This window comes from Taurulus bubalis (assembly GCF_910589615.1).
Source record: "Taurulus bubalis genome assembly, chromosome: 14".
In the NCBI taxonomy this organism is placed as follows: Eukaryota; Metazoa; Chordata; class Actinopteri; order Perciformes; family Cottidae; genus Taurulus; species Taurulus bubalis.
The window spans coordinates 18,634,613-18,653,059 of NC_136602.1; the positions used below are offsets into that span (position 1 = coordinate 18,634,613).

Consider the following 18,447-nt stretch of genomic DNA (forward strand, 5'->3'; position numbering starts at 1 on the left):
CAAAGGGTTGTTTGTTTGTTTTAGCTTGTAATTGTATGAAAATATCTGACTTTGATGGCGTGGAGGTGGCACAAGCCTAAAACAAAAGCTCACGCCTAAAAATAAAGACGTGCTTGGAGGACACGTCTGCTTGTCACCACTCTGGCATTATGAAAGATCTGTGGCTTTCAGTAAAATATCTGAGAAAGAACAAGCTGCTGTTACCTAACAGATGATAATTAGTCATGTTTGTTGCCTGAATGCTTCCGTCAAAGAGATACATTGCTGTATTTGCTCTTCTCTGACTGTCTGCATGGCTTTAATAACAGGAAATGCCCTGCAACCTTTCCAAAACATCACATCACGATGCAAGCATTATTTTCTTTGATTTTGTGGGATGTTGCCCGCCGCTGAGTAGATGTTACCTGACAAACTGATGCTTGGGTATTTTATTCTCTCCTCCAGGATTAGAAAGGTGAAAGGCGGCTTATGAAACGTCAGACCGTTGTGTTGTGCGAACATCGAAGGTGTCACAGTGTCAGAATATATGCACCCACCCACTCACACTTAGAGGAGGAGGAGGAGGAGGAGGAGGAGGTTCAATCAGGAGGGCAGAGAAGGCAAGAGAGAAAGAGAGAAGAAAAGTGAGGCAGGTAGAATAACAGGTCCGAACCAAAAGTGCAGACAGCCTGCCATCTATTGGATGAATTGCAATGTGCATGTTAGTGTTTCATGTCCTACATTTTGTTGAAGTGCTGTTTTCCAACACTGGGAGGCGATGCACTCCACAAATTCAGTCATTAACATTTTTGTCGCTTATGGTAATTTTTAGGTAGCATTTCTTTAAAGGGCAGAATGAATAATAAATACCAGAGGAAAGCCAACATGCACATGCAGATGTATTTTGAAAAAAACTCTAGTCTTTATGTAATGGCACCTTGGTAAAACAGTTATGTCCCTCTTTAACATTTCTTTAATTCATACAATATATATTATCTGACATCGAGCTATATCTGTCTCTTTTTACATTTGTATATAAAGCACATTGAGTTTTCCTCTCTGTATAGAAACTGCTGTGTATATATTATATTGCTTCGTCGTAATTTGTCACAAATATATTGATGAATTCTACATGAATCAATACATTGATCTTGTTTAAATGTATTATTGGACGGAAGAACAGTGAGCTAAGAAATGACACATTTAGAAATTGCCTCACTATTGTCAGCATCATTACTATAACAGCAGATGTTGTCACTGTTCCAGTCTGGAAGACTAAATGCTGCCAGGTGCACAGAGTTGCCGAGCAATGATTAAAGATGAGATTGATTACACTCATTGCATTAAACCACTGATTGTACAAAACACCCCACCACCAACTAGTTTAAACAGGCTGTCACATGCTTTCCCCAACCCTCCTGAGCATGTCCAGTCATGTCAGCTTTATTTTATTCCTTAGTCACAGTTGCATTCAATGGCTTTCACAACGCTTGCATTACGAGAACAATGACTGAATCAAATGACTGATGATGAATCATGAATAACGTAACCAAAGCAGGTTGTGCCCACTTGAAGGTGTATCGTGTACGTTTGAATTTAATGGTTAGTAGCAACACAACCATGCACAACAATATCAAAGTGTTCATTATGTGGCATATATAAGTATTGGACAGCTTTTTCATAAAAATAGGATCAGGAAAACAATTGTTTGTCTTAATCCTTGACAGAAACGCAACTGTGTCAAAGTACTACTGCTCCCAGAATAACCAGTTTGAAGAGCTTTTACGTAAGCTATACTGTATTTGCGCGACAGCTTATCTCTCCACAACAGCAGTGAGCGTGTACACACCAACGTGAACTTAAAACGAATCGCTGCATTCATGAGCACGAAAAAACAAATAAACCCTTGTAGGCCTGCACGTAGTTACAATTTGGAATTTAATAGACACACCTTAATTTGTGTGAGGAGGCTTTATCTCAAGATCGGACAACGTTTGAGTTAATATGCTCAGCTGTATACAACACGATTGCCATTTTTAGAATGCTGTAGGTCTGGCATGTCTGTGTTAACATGTCTGATTTGATTATTTATGCCCATTCCTCTTTATTAACAAATCACAGTCAATAAACAAATGACGGGAGGAAGGAAATGAACAAGACAGCTATGTCCCTCTTTACATTAACTAAGTATGCCTAAGTATTTTCCTTTAACATGTAAAGTACAGCATCATGCCTGGAGGCCTGCATGATAGTGGAGATGTCCCACCCTGGAAGCGGGGACGTGCTGCCCCCTATCAGACCAGCGGGGCTGTGCACCGCCCCGCCTCTCAGCATCTCCAGTGCGCGCAGAGGAGCTGCGAGTCTGGAGGAGCGCGAGCAGGCAGCACAGACTTCAGCGGCTCGCGCGTTCGTCCGACACTCACGAGCTGCTCCCAAGGCGGTGGAGGTGATGATGGCGGCGGCTGTAGAGAGAGGAGGCGTCCGGGCCGCTTTCCTGAACCCGAGCAGCGGCGGCAGCGGCGGCGGACCCGCACCGACGACCCTCCCGGCCGGAGCGTTAGTCGGGGCTGTGGTCCTCGGCTCGGGCTCGGGCAGCATGCCTGTGCCCATGAACCTCTTCGCGACCTGGGAGATAGACCGATCGTCCCCGAGCTGCGTACCGAGGTAACGTTGACAGCGTTGTGTTGGCGTCAAGTAACACACACATGCACACACACACACACACATCGCAATGTTTACAAATCACCACGTCGTTTGATAGATAGCAGCCTCACGTTGGGCGAACAACGCCCTCGTTGACCGTAACGTCAAGAGCAGCGAGCCGACACACGTTTCCATAACAGTGTCGGGCTAACTAGCAAGGTGGCTAGTGCTAAAGCTACCTAGCAAGAGTTTATCTCATGCAGCTAGAAGCGTTTGACTCAAATTGTATTTTTTTTTTTTTGAGGGGGTGGAATAACGAAGCAGTTGGCCAAAATTGTCACGGGGAAAACAAGTATAACGGTCTAATGTACACCAGCGTGTTGAGACGTGGTCTCCAAGTGTGTGTAATGTTTAGTTAACAGTTGGAACCGTTATGATAACTAAGCTAGCGTCAACTAAAGTTAAGCTAACGAGGTTAGTGGATCGGGTTGCTGCCCTTCTGCGTTGTGGCTACGCTGGTAGTTACACGCTTTGGGACGTATTACATGTCCCTTTGTCCACGTAGGCCCGGGATGCATACCACCTAATAGCAACACAACTATCTATAAATACAGTGACATGGATGCCGCTCGGCTCTTAACGAGCCAACATCCGTTTCATCCTTTGGCAGCACTGCGTGTCATGAGCTTGTCGGGGCAGGCAGCCGCCCGTGCGTTTGATGTGCTCGTTTTCCTGTTCACGGTTGTGTGTTTTTGTGTACGGTGACACACACACACACACACACACACACACACACACACACACACACACACACACACACACACACACACACACACAGGCATGATACCAGCACAAAACAAAACCACAGTGTCGAAGCAGCAGCAGCAGCAGCTGGGGACTCGCAGAGAGTAAACTGTGTGTGTATGCAAATCTCCTCGCAGTCACCCCGCATTGTCTGTGTGTTGTTCAGCGGTGCTCTGCATCAGTATTCATTGACAGCAAGCAGGCAACTGATGCCACCTGACCACAAACCTCTCGGGAGCTGTGGGCACATTAATCAGCTTTGACCTAGATCTGTTCCACTCATTGGGAGAGAAGTGGGCTCGCAAAGGGGAGGGTTTCCTCCAGAGTCGATGTGCGCGTGTGTGTATGCATGAGTGTGCGTGTGTGCATGCATGAGTATGCAAGTGTCGGTGGGAGCGCAGCATGCCGAAAAACACGGATGATTTACAGTGTGGCGATCCCTCAAATCTCCATTCAAATATTGTTCTGTGAACTCTGCTGATTTGAAGCCAACTAGAACGTGTGTGTGTGTGTGTGTGTGCGTGTGTGTGTGTGTGTGTGTGTGTGTGTGTGTGTGTGTGAGATGTGATGTGATGACATTGCTCTGGTATTAAGCAGCTCTCTGCCGCCTTTTTATTATTATTATTATCGTCCTCTTTTTGTGACCTTAATCTCACATTCAGTGGCAAAACTATGAAGATCCATGCTGTTTGTCCTTGATTGAATGCTTCAGGGTACTTTTCTTCAACACAAATAGATAAAATGGACATACAGGCAACTACAACGGAGCATGCTTCTGATAACTGTCCCCATTAAATGTTAAAAGAGTACTGGCTAGCAGAGAAAAGCCGGAGACACGTTGGTACATTCATGCAGTGTGTCATACGTGGCGCATTGATTTCCCCACATTTCTGCGTCTACACTAGTGCATTCTCTCTATAGTGGATGAGACGCACGGTGCTGTATTAAAGATGAATAAGGACGAGGATTGCACTGGATTATTAATGAGGCTCAGTCAGCAGTCATTGTTCAGCACAAGCCTGCAGTAACTGCCGGACAGAAGTTCTTGTTGATGTCTTGGGGTAATTTGTTAGATCTGATATTTAATTGAGTAGAAGTGACAGCGCTGTATGACAATTGTTTTTTTTAGGTTAAATAGTCTTCATTTTTGTCTTGACATGGTGGCTTGGAGTGCTCGTAGCATTTTTGCTAAATTATTTGCCACATCTATTTTTGCTGTGTGTGTTTTTACACCCCTTCTCCTCAACTGGTGGGAAAGGTCTAGTGTTGAGCCCAACCCAAGGCCTGTTCTGGGGATTCTGCCTTGGCATGCTTTCAGGGGCTGGGCCATTTGTTGTGCAGCTGTTTGCTCCTCTACTATATAGCCTTTAGCAAATGTGGGTGTCCAGCTAATGGCCGAGGTTAGCGCTTTTAGAAATTGACTGTTTTTTCATTGTGGTACTCAACATCACACACAGCTCTTGTTAATATGACACCATATTTAAAAAAGCATCAATCCTCCTAAACCCTGAATCCCTACTGAAAGCCATGCTTAAAGGGAAATATTTCATCCACAATGGAAAATATGTTGTCAGCTCTGGTAGGCCCTCGCAGCTTGAGTTTATGGTTCCTCACAGTTTTGCTGCTCACAGACAAAACCATGGCACTGGGCCACTAAATGACTTCTTAAAAACAACCTGGGACTTTCTTTTTTACGATATGTTTTGACTGTGGCACAGGACCAAGCTCTTGATTGGTTGACATATTTGTTATATCTGTTATTTACACACAAGGAGTATTTTACTCTTGCACTTGTTGTTATCAATTGCTTGTTATATCTAAATGCTACCATAAACTTGCAGATAAAATGTTATTGTGGAGTGTGATACAGTATTTCACTGTTTTTTACTCTCCAGCCGAATGTTGTTCTTCGTTAACAGGCCTGTTGGAGCAGTTGGACTGTTTATGTTTCAGCTCTGCCATGCCCGCCAGTCTGCAACCCTCCGATGTTTCTAATACTTCGTGGTGTTAGTGATGCAGCTCTTTTCTTATACACTGGGTTTTTCATTCTTTCTTTCTTTCTTTCTTGTGTGGTTAATCTTCTAAATATCTGGAGGGTGTGCTGGCACAGAGGGTTTATCCCGCTATTCTTCCCATTTCACCCGAAACTAATTGCTGACAAAAACCAAAGACATCTTTGGTATGAAATGCACAGGAAGGATAGAGTGTATATACTATGGGTTGAGCGGCAAGGCATGCATTACATGGACATGTGCAATCATTAATCAATGGATGAAAGTATTTGTTGTCTCTTTTTTTAAACTGTTTTTAACTGTTGCTTTGCTGTGATTTTATTATGGTGACACTATGATGTCCAAGGCAAATTTCCCGCTGGGACAAAACGGCTATGGTAACGTATCTACGGTGAGCAGTTTACAAGCTTTCAAAATTAACTGAATGAAAAAGTTTTTTTTTGCATAACATTTTAAGTCAATGGAATTTTTCTTTTCTTTTTTTCCTACAAATGTGTTTCTTGTCTTTTAAGTTTGACCGTCAGAGAGGGGAAGAAATGGCAAAGGTTTTCTCAGAAGCTACAAAATCAACAACATCGCTATACTTTTCCTCTGACGTGTGTCTCGAGTGAGCGGAGCATCCTTCTTTCTGTCTGTTTGATTCATGTGAGTCCCAAGATGAACTTGGTCTCTTGTGCGTGGCACAGCTTTATCTGGATAGTAATTGAATGCACTCTGCAGGCTCTGGTCAGATGTTTGTTTTCCTCTACCCCAATCCAGTATATTGGATCAGATTGATGCGTGCTGTCTGTGTATGTCAGCAAATAAATAAGGAAAACAAAAACAAACTCATTTCTGGACTGGAGCCACATTATTGTGTCCTTTTTGTTCTAGGTCAGTGGCTATGAAGCCATCAGCCCTATGTCTTCACATGTACCTTATGCTGCGATGCACACAGCTATTTATAATATCTGGGAGGTTGAATTGTAAGCATGCAATCTCCAGTATCATCCCTGGCCTTAATCTCTTTGATTTAATGTCTTATTCTCTGTATGTTCATTTTCGAACCAAAGATGAAACCATTAAATCGGGATGCAAATAACGCAGGATGAGCTTACTGTCCCCTTTTCAGCCCCTCGCTAACCCCTCCATCTCAAGGCTTGGATATTGTTTCTCCTAGCGGGGGAGCTGCAGTAATCTGATTTCATAACAGGAAAAGAAGAGCCAGTAATCTGATGCTGCACACAGACACCGTCTGCTTAATCCGCTGCTTCCTTTTGCAATCATAAACGAGGCCCATCAGCCTTCTCCGGTGCCCTTCAGGATTGTGACACGGCACACCGTGTCCGTCTGCGTCTTGTTTACAATCTTTGTCTCGGTCGCACCGCCGGTATCGAAATCCAATGCAGAACACGTCGGCACATGGAGCGTCACTCTCACTGCGAGGTCGAAGTCCAAGACCTCCTTGGGGGCCATTTCACTTTTCCTCTCCTACTTAATGAGAGGTTGTTTTTTTGCTGAGTTGCATGTTTTTATGCTGATTGGTTTCGGGGCTGTACCAGAATACAATTACTGTTACTCAGCTGCAGCATGCTGATTGAAAAATGATTCACTATTCTAAATGTTGCTGATGATTAACTAAACTCCTCTTGCATCCAAGAGCTACCTCCCACAGTTATTGGACATTATATTAATGCCCACAATACAAGCATTTGACTTCAGGGACAGGCGTTTGATAGATACCCATACCACAGATAAATGAACATGTCCCACTCTAGATACTTTAAATTAAAGAGATAGCCAAACTAATTGGAAAGTAGCTGCAGCTAAAAGTTTCTAAGAAATGATAATGGTCATGGAATTTGAAGCTGGAATGTAATTGCTTTTTAATTGTACATCCGTTGTAGAGAATTAAACCATTTTTTTTACTATTTAGTCGTTTTTTTTGGAGGTCCTTCTTAAAATATGTTAGTAGGTTTCGGAAACATGAATTGATAACTGGTGCAGTTCCTCTTTTAGTGTTACGCTATTCTTGATCGCAACCAGCCCTAACTTGGCTACATGCTCCACTATGCTGTTCACACACTAACAGTAGACCAATCAGACCCCGCTCCCATTTCTTTTTTTCGTGTTCACTGCCTGAAATGTGTCCAAATTTGCTTGGTTTCCTTCCCTGCCTTCCTGGAGGAGGAGGAATTTCCTCGAGAAACATTTCACATTCCTGGTTCCTTGAGGGGGAGGCTGCAGCTGAAGCCAGGTTGCTCTGTCCTCAGCCCCCTTTGTCTGCTGTTGTTGACCACCTACCTGCTCTCTCTGGGAGGGAGGGCAGGATTGGAGCCGTGGATTGCCCACCCTGTTGAAAAGTTTTGCTGAACTGGCCCCCGGGCGTCACAGTGAACGGCGAATTGTGCTGAGCGCTCATAGTTGAAGTCCTCACAAAGGGAAGAACGGTTTGTTTCCCCCTGCCTGGACCTCTGAATGGGAGAACGGCCAGATTCGTTTGTGGGTGGAGACCCTCTCTGCGAGTGAAGAGGTCCAACTTCCTGATCCAACAAGTGAGGCAAAGGAAGCTGTCCTCTGACATCGGGAGGATCCTGACAAAATAATCACTTTGGGGGACAATGTCTCTCAGCTCATTTCTTTCTTGTTCTTGCTCAACTTATTTCCCACCTCTCTCATTCAGGCATTTCCTGAGCTGTGTGTGCCAGCAGCAACACAGAGACCATTATTTCAGATACAAAAAGCGCCGTGGCGTGGATTAATGAGAGCACATGACACCATCATTTGAAAACATGAGGCGTTTTCATAATGGCAGTCAGAGCTCCTGTGGCGCATTCTAGCTGTGTCTACTCTTGTAAACAAACACTGGTGGAGGTGGGTTACTAAATTATTCAAAAAAGAAATGGTGACAAGCTTAGTCAAATGGGGGTTCTTTTAATGACACAATTATTGCAAGCCCTATTCCCGGACCATCTATCTAATCTCATTGGTGTGCTCATAAACCCTGTGGAAATGTTGCCCCTGTCATGACTAACTAACACCCGGAGAAGAATAATCAACACTACGCTGTGTGGTGGAGGACATAACAGTCCCTGGAGTGTCAACTCTCAAATAGCATTGAGCTGGATGCACTGCCCACTCATCTAATCACAGATTAAGGAGTCTGAACTGTCTGGACTCCTCTTTTCTGGTCATGTTCCTTTTGCTCGATTAGCCCACACTACACTCTGTGCCAAAACTCCAGTTTTTTTTTCATGGTTTCATGGACAGCAATTAGGCCCCGTTCTAGACTTAAATGAAACCCAATGGATGTGTTCCTTTGAGAAAAAAAAAAAAGTCTAAGACTTTAGGGCTTGGGTGAGTGCACTCCACCAGAACTGGTTCTTAAGACATGCTGTCAGACCATGTTGAAAGTGTTTATAAACTGTTACATCTGAGGATGGGAGAAGCCGGCCAACGTAAAGAGGGAGGACATGAGATCTTTTAATGTGATAAGATATTTGACCATCTGGCAGTTTATTGGCATGAAGTGTCCCCTTAATGCTTATCCAGAAATATAAGTTTGAGAAAGACCGGACTTCATTTTACTGCTTTCAATGTGTTTCAGTCTGCCATACTACGAAGCGCTGCGCTGAATTTTGGATGATTACAAAAATAAAATTGGGATTCGCAGTATGAAACCTCAGATTGTCATGCGGTTTGACAGGTGGACATATTACCCATTCGGAGTGGTGCCTGGCTTTATAAAACTAACATATTTTTTAATTTTTTTTGTATCTCGCAGTAGAAACAGCCTACTTCTGTCCTGAGCGGTACCTCATGGGGATGAGTGGTCGTCCTGAAACCACAAGGTTTCCCCGGGCGCTTCACTCGGGGCAGCCCACTGCTCCTTAAAATACTAAGGATGGGTCAAATGCAGAGAATACATTCCCCCACTCTGGGACTAATAAGGGATTATTCCTATTCCTATTAAGGAGTCATGTGTTTCTTTTCAGACGAAAGCTTTACGACTCTTCTCAAATTGTAGAGCGTTTGCTATTTGGCAGCATACTGCTAGCTTTGGTCATTACTCTAACTTAATTAGCTTCACCGTGGCATCATTAATATTAGAAATGCCACTGCATGGATACAGAAAAGAAAAAATACAGAAACTCTGAAGTAACTGGAGCTCGGATACATTCAGTAGATTAATCATTTGGACATATTTAGCCAGAGGGACCTGGACAGGGAGGAGTAGTCAGAAAGCATTTTTTTGGCTGTCGACGGCCATTGCTCTTCTCGAGTCACAGTGCCAAAGCAGAGTAATAACTTGCGACAGCTGTTTTAAGAGCTGCATTGGTGGATATTACAGCAATAGGCGCCAGTGGAAATGCATAGCTTGTTTATCAGGTATCCTTCCTTTGGGGAAGTTTTTGCATTTTGTTTATTGCTTTATCATCAAAAAAAAGCAGAATCATATTTGCTGATCCTGACCATTGTACATTTATTGATTGCACAATTTCCTGTTTTCAGCGGCCTTTCATTACTCTTTCTGGAAGTGTTGTCTACTTTGCAGAAAGTAGCTTTGAGTTGGAGTACAGTTGTGAAAGGACTGTTTGTCAGCTGCAGTGCAGCAGGCAATCGTTAACACAGGTAATACCCAGCATGCTCTATTCCTAAAGCTCTATTCTCTAACCTAATTGCTCATGCTTCCACGGCATGTGCAGTAACCTCTTTACCATAGCAGTAAATACAGATGCATGACAGCTCTTTGTCATTGCTGACAGGCAAAGGAGGCTGAGGGTGTCGGCTGTATTTTGTTGAGAGCCGAGAGATGGATATGATCGTGGTGGCTGCATGAGTTAAAGGGCAGACTTAATCTTCTTTGATGTTAATTAGAGGAACCATATGGCAGCATTAAATATGTATAGTGAAACCGGATTGATCCTTTGGATAAAATGTCAGCATATTAACTCGAAGGCAGCACCTTTTTTTGCTCCGTTTCACACCCTCTAACAAGGTGAATGGGAGTCTGCTGGCTCTTAGACTTCCAACAATAAGTAATGTTTTGATCTATTCAACTAGATTTCTTTCTGACGTGGTAAACCTTCCAGGTTGGCAGAGTTCTCACAGGCTTTCCTCAACATCTTTTTCATTTCATTTTCATCCTAGCCCAATCCAGCCTATTCATCTGAGCTTTTTTTTTTTTTTAAGATTAATCATTTTCAGCGATTTTAGAAAAAGCTTACATAAGCAAGCTATAACTACTGTACCCTGACATACTTTTACTTTCTTTCCTAGCTATTTCCTAGTAAGTAGGGCTGCACAATAACAGCTGAAAAGATAATCACACATATTCTTCTCATTATTAAGCAAAATTGTCATTGTTCTTTATCTATCTCTGGCAACCAGGTAACTGTTCTGCAATTATTTATATTGACTTCCATCGCATGTGTCTAAACCTTATGAATAAATAGCCACTTAAATAGACACCTTTTTTAAATTAAACTTTCCTCACTCAATGTTTTTGTACTCCCCTGGTGAGTAGACTAGAAAGATAGATTGTTTTAAACAAAAACAAAGCTCCCAGCTTTCCATTCTCCCAGTAGACTACAAGCAAAGGAGCATTCCTACCAGTCAGACAATCCACCTTAATAGGATTATAAAGCTAAGTCATAAACTTGTCAGTGTCACCTGTCTCCGTTGGACTGGTTACTGCAGACTCTTTGAGGAGTCATTGGATGCAACAGGCATGAACTTGAAGACCAACCCTTGGCAAGAGGACTCCTTGTAGGTGATAGTTAAACCAACATTGTCTGTCATGTTATGATGTACTGCAGTTGATCTTGCCAAGATGTCTCACGTTGACTCTGAGTTTGCCTGTAAACACGCCGTGTTTGGCCTGATCTTGTCTCGCACGGCCACCGCAAACACGGGCCTGCCGACCTCATCATTTTGTGGTCGGCGCCTGAACAAAAGAGTTGTCTAGCTCGGCAAAAAAAACGCAACCAAGGATGACGGCCACGCACTGAGTTCTTGAAAGTGACCGTGAGATCACTGACTGAGGTAATGAATGCAGCACGGGGTTGCCTTTGCTATTAAAGAGGCTGGAGTGTTGCGAAAGAAACAGGAAGTAGTCTGATAATCACGTTTTAGGCTGCTTCGTCCGGTAAAACTGGGAGGCGGTCTTTTTCACAGTGACTGCTTGACTTGGTGAACATGGGGGCAGGTTCACCCCATTTTTTTGCGGTTTCATGGTGTCATTGAACACCAAGCTTCTTTTTTTTTGCCTTTCCTCAAACAACCCCTTTTCCTCTGCCCAATATTTCTTAATAGGAAACGTACACAAAGTGCTAGCACACCCTTCATTATCAGAGAAAAGTCTTCTACCCACACAACAAGAGCATACCGGTCAAACCCTTGAATCACACTTCATAGACATAACATTTTATTTTTATTTTTTCCAAATGGGCGTATAGGGAAAGCACAAGCTTAAACCACTAAACAGAAATAAAATCTGGCACTGAGCTCTAATGCAGCGTCCCTGTGTAGTATTACATAAAAATGTGCTGGTAATCCCGTTGACAGTCGATTGTGCCACAGCTCTGGGGAGCCTCATGACCACAGAGTTCATAAAGACCATATTACAGAGTATTATGACAGATATGAGTGCAGCTATCGCGTCCTCTTCCTTCGCGTTCTCGGAAACAACCGGTTTATCTGCTCCACAATCCAATTTTTCTTTTCATGACACGGCCCTCTGGCTGGTTTCTTACCTGACTGATGACACCTGTCCCGTCCCGCCTTCCTGACGCACCAAACCGCTCCTGCACAGCTCATGTGTCTGCACCAGCTGGCCCAACAAAGCTATAATCCATCCTGGCAATGACTTGACAAAAACTACATGTTGAATTGGGGATATGAAAAGGCTAAAGGGATGTTGTGTGGTTGCATCTTAATTACCAGAGCCAGATGGAATGAGTTCTGTTTACCATTGGTTTACGGCCGTTTTGTAAAAATGTTGTGATCTTTTTACAATTTAGTGCCACAGGCTCTTTATGGGTTCATGATGGGGCTGCACCAACTGAAATACATTTATGGTTGCTTCATCTCTGGAGTACTTTTCTCAACTAAACCATTGATCTGTATCGAACTGTAAGACAAGAGTCTGTCTGTGTGCTCTTCGCATGTCTGGAGAACCGCTCCTCCAATCTTCTTCCGTCTGGTGCCGCCCCAACCCCCGGAATGTAAGCCTATTTCAAGGGTGCTTCTTAGCCGCTACTTGGGTGTGTGACGCAACCATGTCATGGCAGGTGTATTGCTAAGCACCCTGAGAAATCTCAGTGTCTGGTATGAAATTGTTTGTGCGAGTGGTTCTCCAGCAACACCACAGGCCAGGCATGCGGCCCATCTGAACAGGCATGTTTTCAAATTATAGTGTGTAGTTTGCTTGTTCTTCCTGTGTCTGTGTGGGTTTTCTCAGGTGCTCAGGTGTGCTCCAACGATCCAAGGGGAAGCAGCATTTAGCCGTAGCTTGGCTAAAATATGTCTGTTAGAACACAGTGAGCACACAGATGGAGAGTGGAGGCTTATTTAGCACATGTAGACATTTCCAATAATTACCCTGTTGATTATCGTACAGATCGTACACATGTTTTATTAAATGCTTAATGTTGCATGATAAATATCTGAATCTCTGGTTGGTAACGTTCAGGATGAGTCAGGCTTTTTGCTGCAGGCAGGGCGACACCTTTCGGGCCTACACGTGCTCAGTGTTTGATGCTCACAACATGTAAGCCTGTGTCTACACAACATTGTAAGAGCTTTGTTTAGCTTAATCATATGACTTCTGGCCAGGCTTTAAACTGCCATCTCATTACAACATATTTTGTATTGTGATGTAGTTAATGAGTGCACACCATCTGTTGTTTTGCATTATAAGAATTAATGCCTGATGGGAAATGTTCATTGTTTTAACTTTAGAAGATTAAAGGATATAGTTGTAATTTCCGTCTCAATTCCGACCTCTGACATTCTGCAGTGTGTTGGCAGAAAAAAAAGTCGAAACAGACTGTGGCTTTACAAACCTCTTTGGCACATTGCGAGCCGTCATATGAAGGTTTCTTTCTCATCCAGAGGTCCGTTCGATTTCAGTCTTAGTCAGCTGCTTCTAGCCTCTGAGTGCTGTTCTTATGGTGAGCATTAGGTTGCGAGTCACACATAATTTTAAGTTACAGAAATTAAGCGATATGCCAGATTAATCATTTCCTCTTGTTCTTTGTGTACCTCAGTCACGACCTCTTCCTCCTCCTTCACTGTGAGTGCTGAGAAGATTTCATTCAGGGAATTAAAGCCCAACCAGCATATGGCCATCTGGCTAACACAACCAGATTTTGGGGGGCTAAAATTACTTTTGCATGCAAGCCTGAGTGCAGGCTAAGCTCTTATGGCACAGCCCACTGTGTGAACCTGTTAAAACCAATCTATTCAGTCTTTTGGATTTGTCTTCATTGCACTCAATGTAGATTGGACTAAAAACAGAATTTTGACTCTCCTGAATTACCTTCCCTTATTCTTCTCCTAACACCTATCTTCCCTCTCTCGCCACAGTGTTTACAGTCTCCATTTCTGTGAACTGTGAATTTAAAATGATTTAATTACATGATTGGTATGAAGTTGTAGAATAAAGAGCTTTGTTTTGTGCTTTTTTCATGTTTGTTTACAACCGGTTAGAAAGTCTATGAATAAAATGTAAAATGTAAAGAAAGGAAACTTGCTTGTTTTGCTACCCGAGCAAATTTCTCTGGCTGCACGGGCCTCACTGTGAAATGATTTGCCTGTTTTTTTTTCATGTCGGAGAATAAAATATTCAGAAGAGATAGCTTTTAGACCAGCACACCCTTTATATCTGGACTAAATTATACAACTAGACATGAACAAATAATAGTCTTATGAAAGAACAAAGTACTTTCCTCAGCAATGCCATGGCTGGAGAGAAAAGGTATTTTGTCAGCCCCCCTACATACAAGCCAATACCAAACACATCCTCCTTAAGAATTTCCTGCAAAGCATTATGTGAAAGCATGCTTTATTAAAAGAATGTGACCGCCTTCAGAAAACAGAAAATACGAGAAAAAGCATATTGAATGCACTAAGAGCATGACTTGTCTTTTTTCTTCTTCTCTCTCTCTCTCTAGCTTGGAAGCCCCCCAGCACATACCAAACATAGACAGTGTCTTTTTCATTCAGCCCTCTTGTTACATCACTCATCCTCCACTTCCCCCCTGCTTTGTGCCGCTGACAATTGCTGTGCAGTGATCCGAGGGCCTGGAACTGGCAAAACATCAACTAGAATGCTGACCAGGGGGAAAAGAATTACAAAAGTGTGTTTTAGTTTAGGCAGCATATCATTCTAGTCAAAGGGGCTCGTTGGGGTCTCTCTCGGTGCCGTACATATACACTTGCAGCATATCTGTGGGATAAAAATTTAGATGGCCCTATAAATGTTACAATGTTAAAATCACCGCTACTGATTTCTCAATCCTCAATCTTTTCCAACTGAGCCAAATGATAACATAACCATCAACGCTCGCTTTGTGTCAGCAGCCTTTGTCTGCTGTATAGCTGCTGTCTCTTTGTGAGCTCTTGAACTTAAGGGTGTTTTAATCGCATGTTATTTGAGATGCTCCTGTCACTGAAGTGGTCCAGAAATAGAGTCAAGATAGCAGCCCCATGTACTCTTACACGCCAGCATATCTTGGACTAATGGCTTTGCAGGATGTGGATGCAGAAGGGATCTGTGTTGTTTGTTAACACCAGTGCAGACAAGAAAAAACACTCCTGATATGATTTTTCTTCTTCTTTTTTTTTATCACAGTAAGCTAAAAATAATTGCTGTCAGCTGAACATGGAACCATTGAATATTTAAGCTAAAGAGTTCCTTTTTATAATATAAAAATAGATCTGTATGTGAATTTCGTCTTTATTTGTTTTGGCCTTTTTTAAAGCAATCAATCGACAAGAGGGAAACCTCTGTGATCTCAACTTCCTCGCCACGGGTGCTGATTTCAGATTTGGGTTTTACATTTTCTAAATACCTTTTTGAAGTCAGTGTAATACAAACTACGTCCGCTGTCACATGAGCAGTCTCCAGACAGACGTATCGTTTCACCAAAGAGCCCAACTCAAAGCGGCGACTTGCCCAAGCTTGGTGTCGGGCCAGAAGTTCTCTTTGAGACCCGACTCCAGAGAAAAGAGCGTGAGGCCCCCGTGTGTGGGTTAAAGAAGAACTCGCACAGGGGAGGGTGAGGGCAGAGAGGGGCGAACAAAAAGGACTATTCAGTGTGTGTGTGTGTGTGTGTGTGTGTGTGTGTGTGTGTGTGTGTGTGTGTGTGTGTGTGTTGGTGTGTGGGCCTGAGATCTGCTGCTCCCTGACTTCCACCCTGCTGTCCACCTCCCACGGTTGATTTGGTTTCCTCTGATGTTCCAGCCTCGCTTCAATACAGGTGGGCCAAGTTATTCAGTCTGCACTGGAAGCGAGAGAGAGACCGACATGGCAACGGTGTTAAACACTGCTGTGTACGATGCATGTGTGTGTCAGACATTTCCTTTTAGCCGCGCCGTCAGCGGATGAAAGAAAATGAGTGAAGCAGTCGAGATAAGATAGTGCACCATCATTGCCATACAACCCACAATCACAGGCCTCTTATCTAAAGCCAAATATTTGACCACGGCTGTTGAGTGTGCTGCCTGATAAGTTGTTTTGTTTGTCCAGGACAGGGGAAAGTGAAAGGATTTCAGCGTAGCTCCCTGACAGACCGTCTTTCTGAACTCCAGCTTCAGCAGAAGCGCTCGGCTCTCTTTCCGTCTAATGGCATCCAATAATGTGTCATTAGACGTAATGTGTAAACCAATATTCATTGTTGCCTAACAAAAGTGACATGGCGCTCATATGGTAGAGATTTTTATCCTTTTTCTTTTCCTCGACACACTTAACACAAATATGAGCTTGCCATCTCCCATAGTTTTGACTCCGTCAGTAATATGTGTGTGTCGCTTCAAGCAGTATAATAAAAAAGAAAGAAGAATGGCTTCGTAAACTAATGGCCTTGCTTCACTTTAGAGGCTGAAGAGGTCAACAGTTAATGTGCGGTACAGCGAGTGTCTTGGGCGCACTATTGGGCTGAGATGCAGCAGCACTACTTATACCGCTGTGAGTGATGTCATATTGGCGAAAACCTGTTTGCTGCAGAGTGCTCCGTCACCCGCTGGGCAGCCTCCATCCGAGCGGTCAATAACGGTTCGCTTTGACATGATATGATACTGGGTTGTTTTATGAGTCCATGCCAGTAATTGAAGATGTCATGTAGAAAAAGATTTGCACGATTAATTAGCCTGTACGAGGACATCAATTCTGATTCCTGCATTGCCTTAGAGCTGGTTTGACCTCCACTTGTGACACAATTTGATCTAAAATGATTATTCCCCTCACGCTTTTGAAGGTTAAAAGTGAGCTGTGTCGAAGTCCTACATTAAAGGTATTAGGGGTTCTGCAGTAAAATGCCCCCGTGTGACTGATGCATTATGTATATGTGTCAATGTGCAAACAGCATTTTACTGATCGAGATGGAGCTAGTGTTTTTTTTGTGATCAAATCTTTATTGATTTTTCTAGATATGACAGTGAAGAACAGGACAAAAATAATATGTAGTGTGCACATGCCCACACATACATAAAAATACACATAACATACACAAAATTAAATTTGTATATATATATATAAAAAAATATTAGAAACTGTTGCTCTTTGAGCCTCAAGCAATTACTTAAGTTAATTGATCTGAGCAGGTTTGCGAGAAATGTCTCATGTGACATGGAACACTGCGTTTAATAAGGAAGTTACGAGCCACAAAGGTTGGAGACAGCCTGTTTAATCTCTAACATTATGTTAAAAAACCCTTTTTTGTAGTTATTTATTGAAACTGATATCTCTCAGATAAATGTAGTGGAGTTAAAGTATAAAGTAGCATTAAATTGAAATATTGACTTACGGTAAAATTCCTGAAAACTGTATTTAAGTACAGTGCTTGGGTTAAGGCACTTAGTTATTTTCCACCTCTGATCCTGACTATCAAAATCAGCAAGAGTCCATAATAACTGGGACACCAGCGTGCATGTGATTATCAATAAACTCGGTCTATAACAGTGATGACCCAATCAGAAGAGCTTGGCAGGCGGACGTGTTGGCTTAACCCGCGCAAGCACCGTCACTGAAAGAGGGGTTTCCCCCATGGGCTCTTATCAACTGGGAAACAGACAGAAAACGCTTCACTTATCTTTGCTTCCCACCGCCTGCTAAAAGAAATATCGAACTAGAGACCGCTGTATGGATTCTCCACCCACCCGGTCTTCTCCACGAATTGATAACACTGTTGGGTTTTGGCACAGAGAGGCGAGCTGCGATCCCACCCTCTCTCTGGGAATGTGGGAACGACATGCCAAAATGGAGGATTAATGCATCTTTCTAGTGGCCTCTGCAAGCCCCTATTTTGATCTTGAGCGTGTGCCAGTGTCTGCCGACTGGTGGGGGAGACAATACCACAAATGACAGCCCCTCCCCCGCAGACGTGCGACGGCAAACGAACGGCGTATCCATGCCGAGAATGCTTTCTAGCTGAATTACACATGGCCCAGAGTGCGCTTCTCCCAGCGATGATAAGTGATGTTTGTGGGACACCTGGTCCGCCTAGCAGTCACTGATTAGGCGGCAAAGCGAACTGGTGCTGGGCAGGAGCACAGGGGCCGACTGGCACCGGGGCAGAACAGATGGCCACAGCGTTTCACTCGCAAAATAACACAGTGCCAGACAGGAGTGGAGCTAACACCTCTGTCTAATAAAAAATAAATAAAAGCCCTGGTTCCCTAGGTGACCCCTTAAGCCCCTGCAGCCTTTTTAATTACATGTGTATCCCAGTCTACTGAAAGAGAGCGAGAGCTGTGAGTGGATAGAGATGTTGTTAAACCATCACCCATGCTTTCTGTCTCACTCCCT

At 43.3% G+C, this 18,447-nt stretch overlaps 1 protein-coding gene across 1 annotated transcript in view; it reads left to right on the forward strand.

Moving 5' to 3' along the window:
• Nucleotides 1-2,236: 2,236 nt before the first annotated feature.
• The window catches only part of LOC306746876 (phosphofurin acidic cluster sorting protein 2), a gene marked incomplete at both ends in the record, with an annotated part of 39,620 nt that continues 23,409 nt past the window's right edge, over nucleotides 2,237-18,447 (forward strand). Inside the window, one exon of the mRNA XM_079229858.1 lies at nucleotides 2,237-2,643. Within this exon, the coding sequence (XP_079085984.1) occupies nucleotides 2,237-2,643 (407 nt within the window). The remainder of the gene's footprint in view (nucleotides 2,644-18,447) is intronic.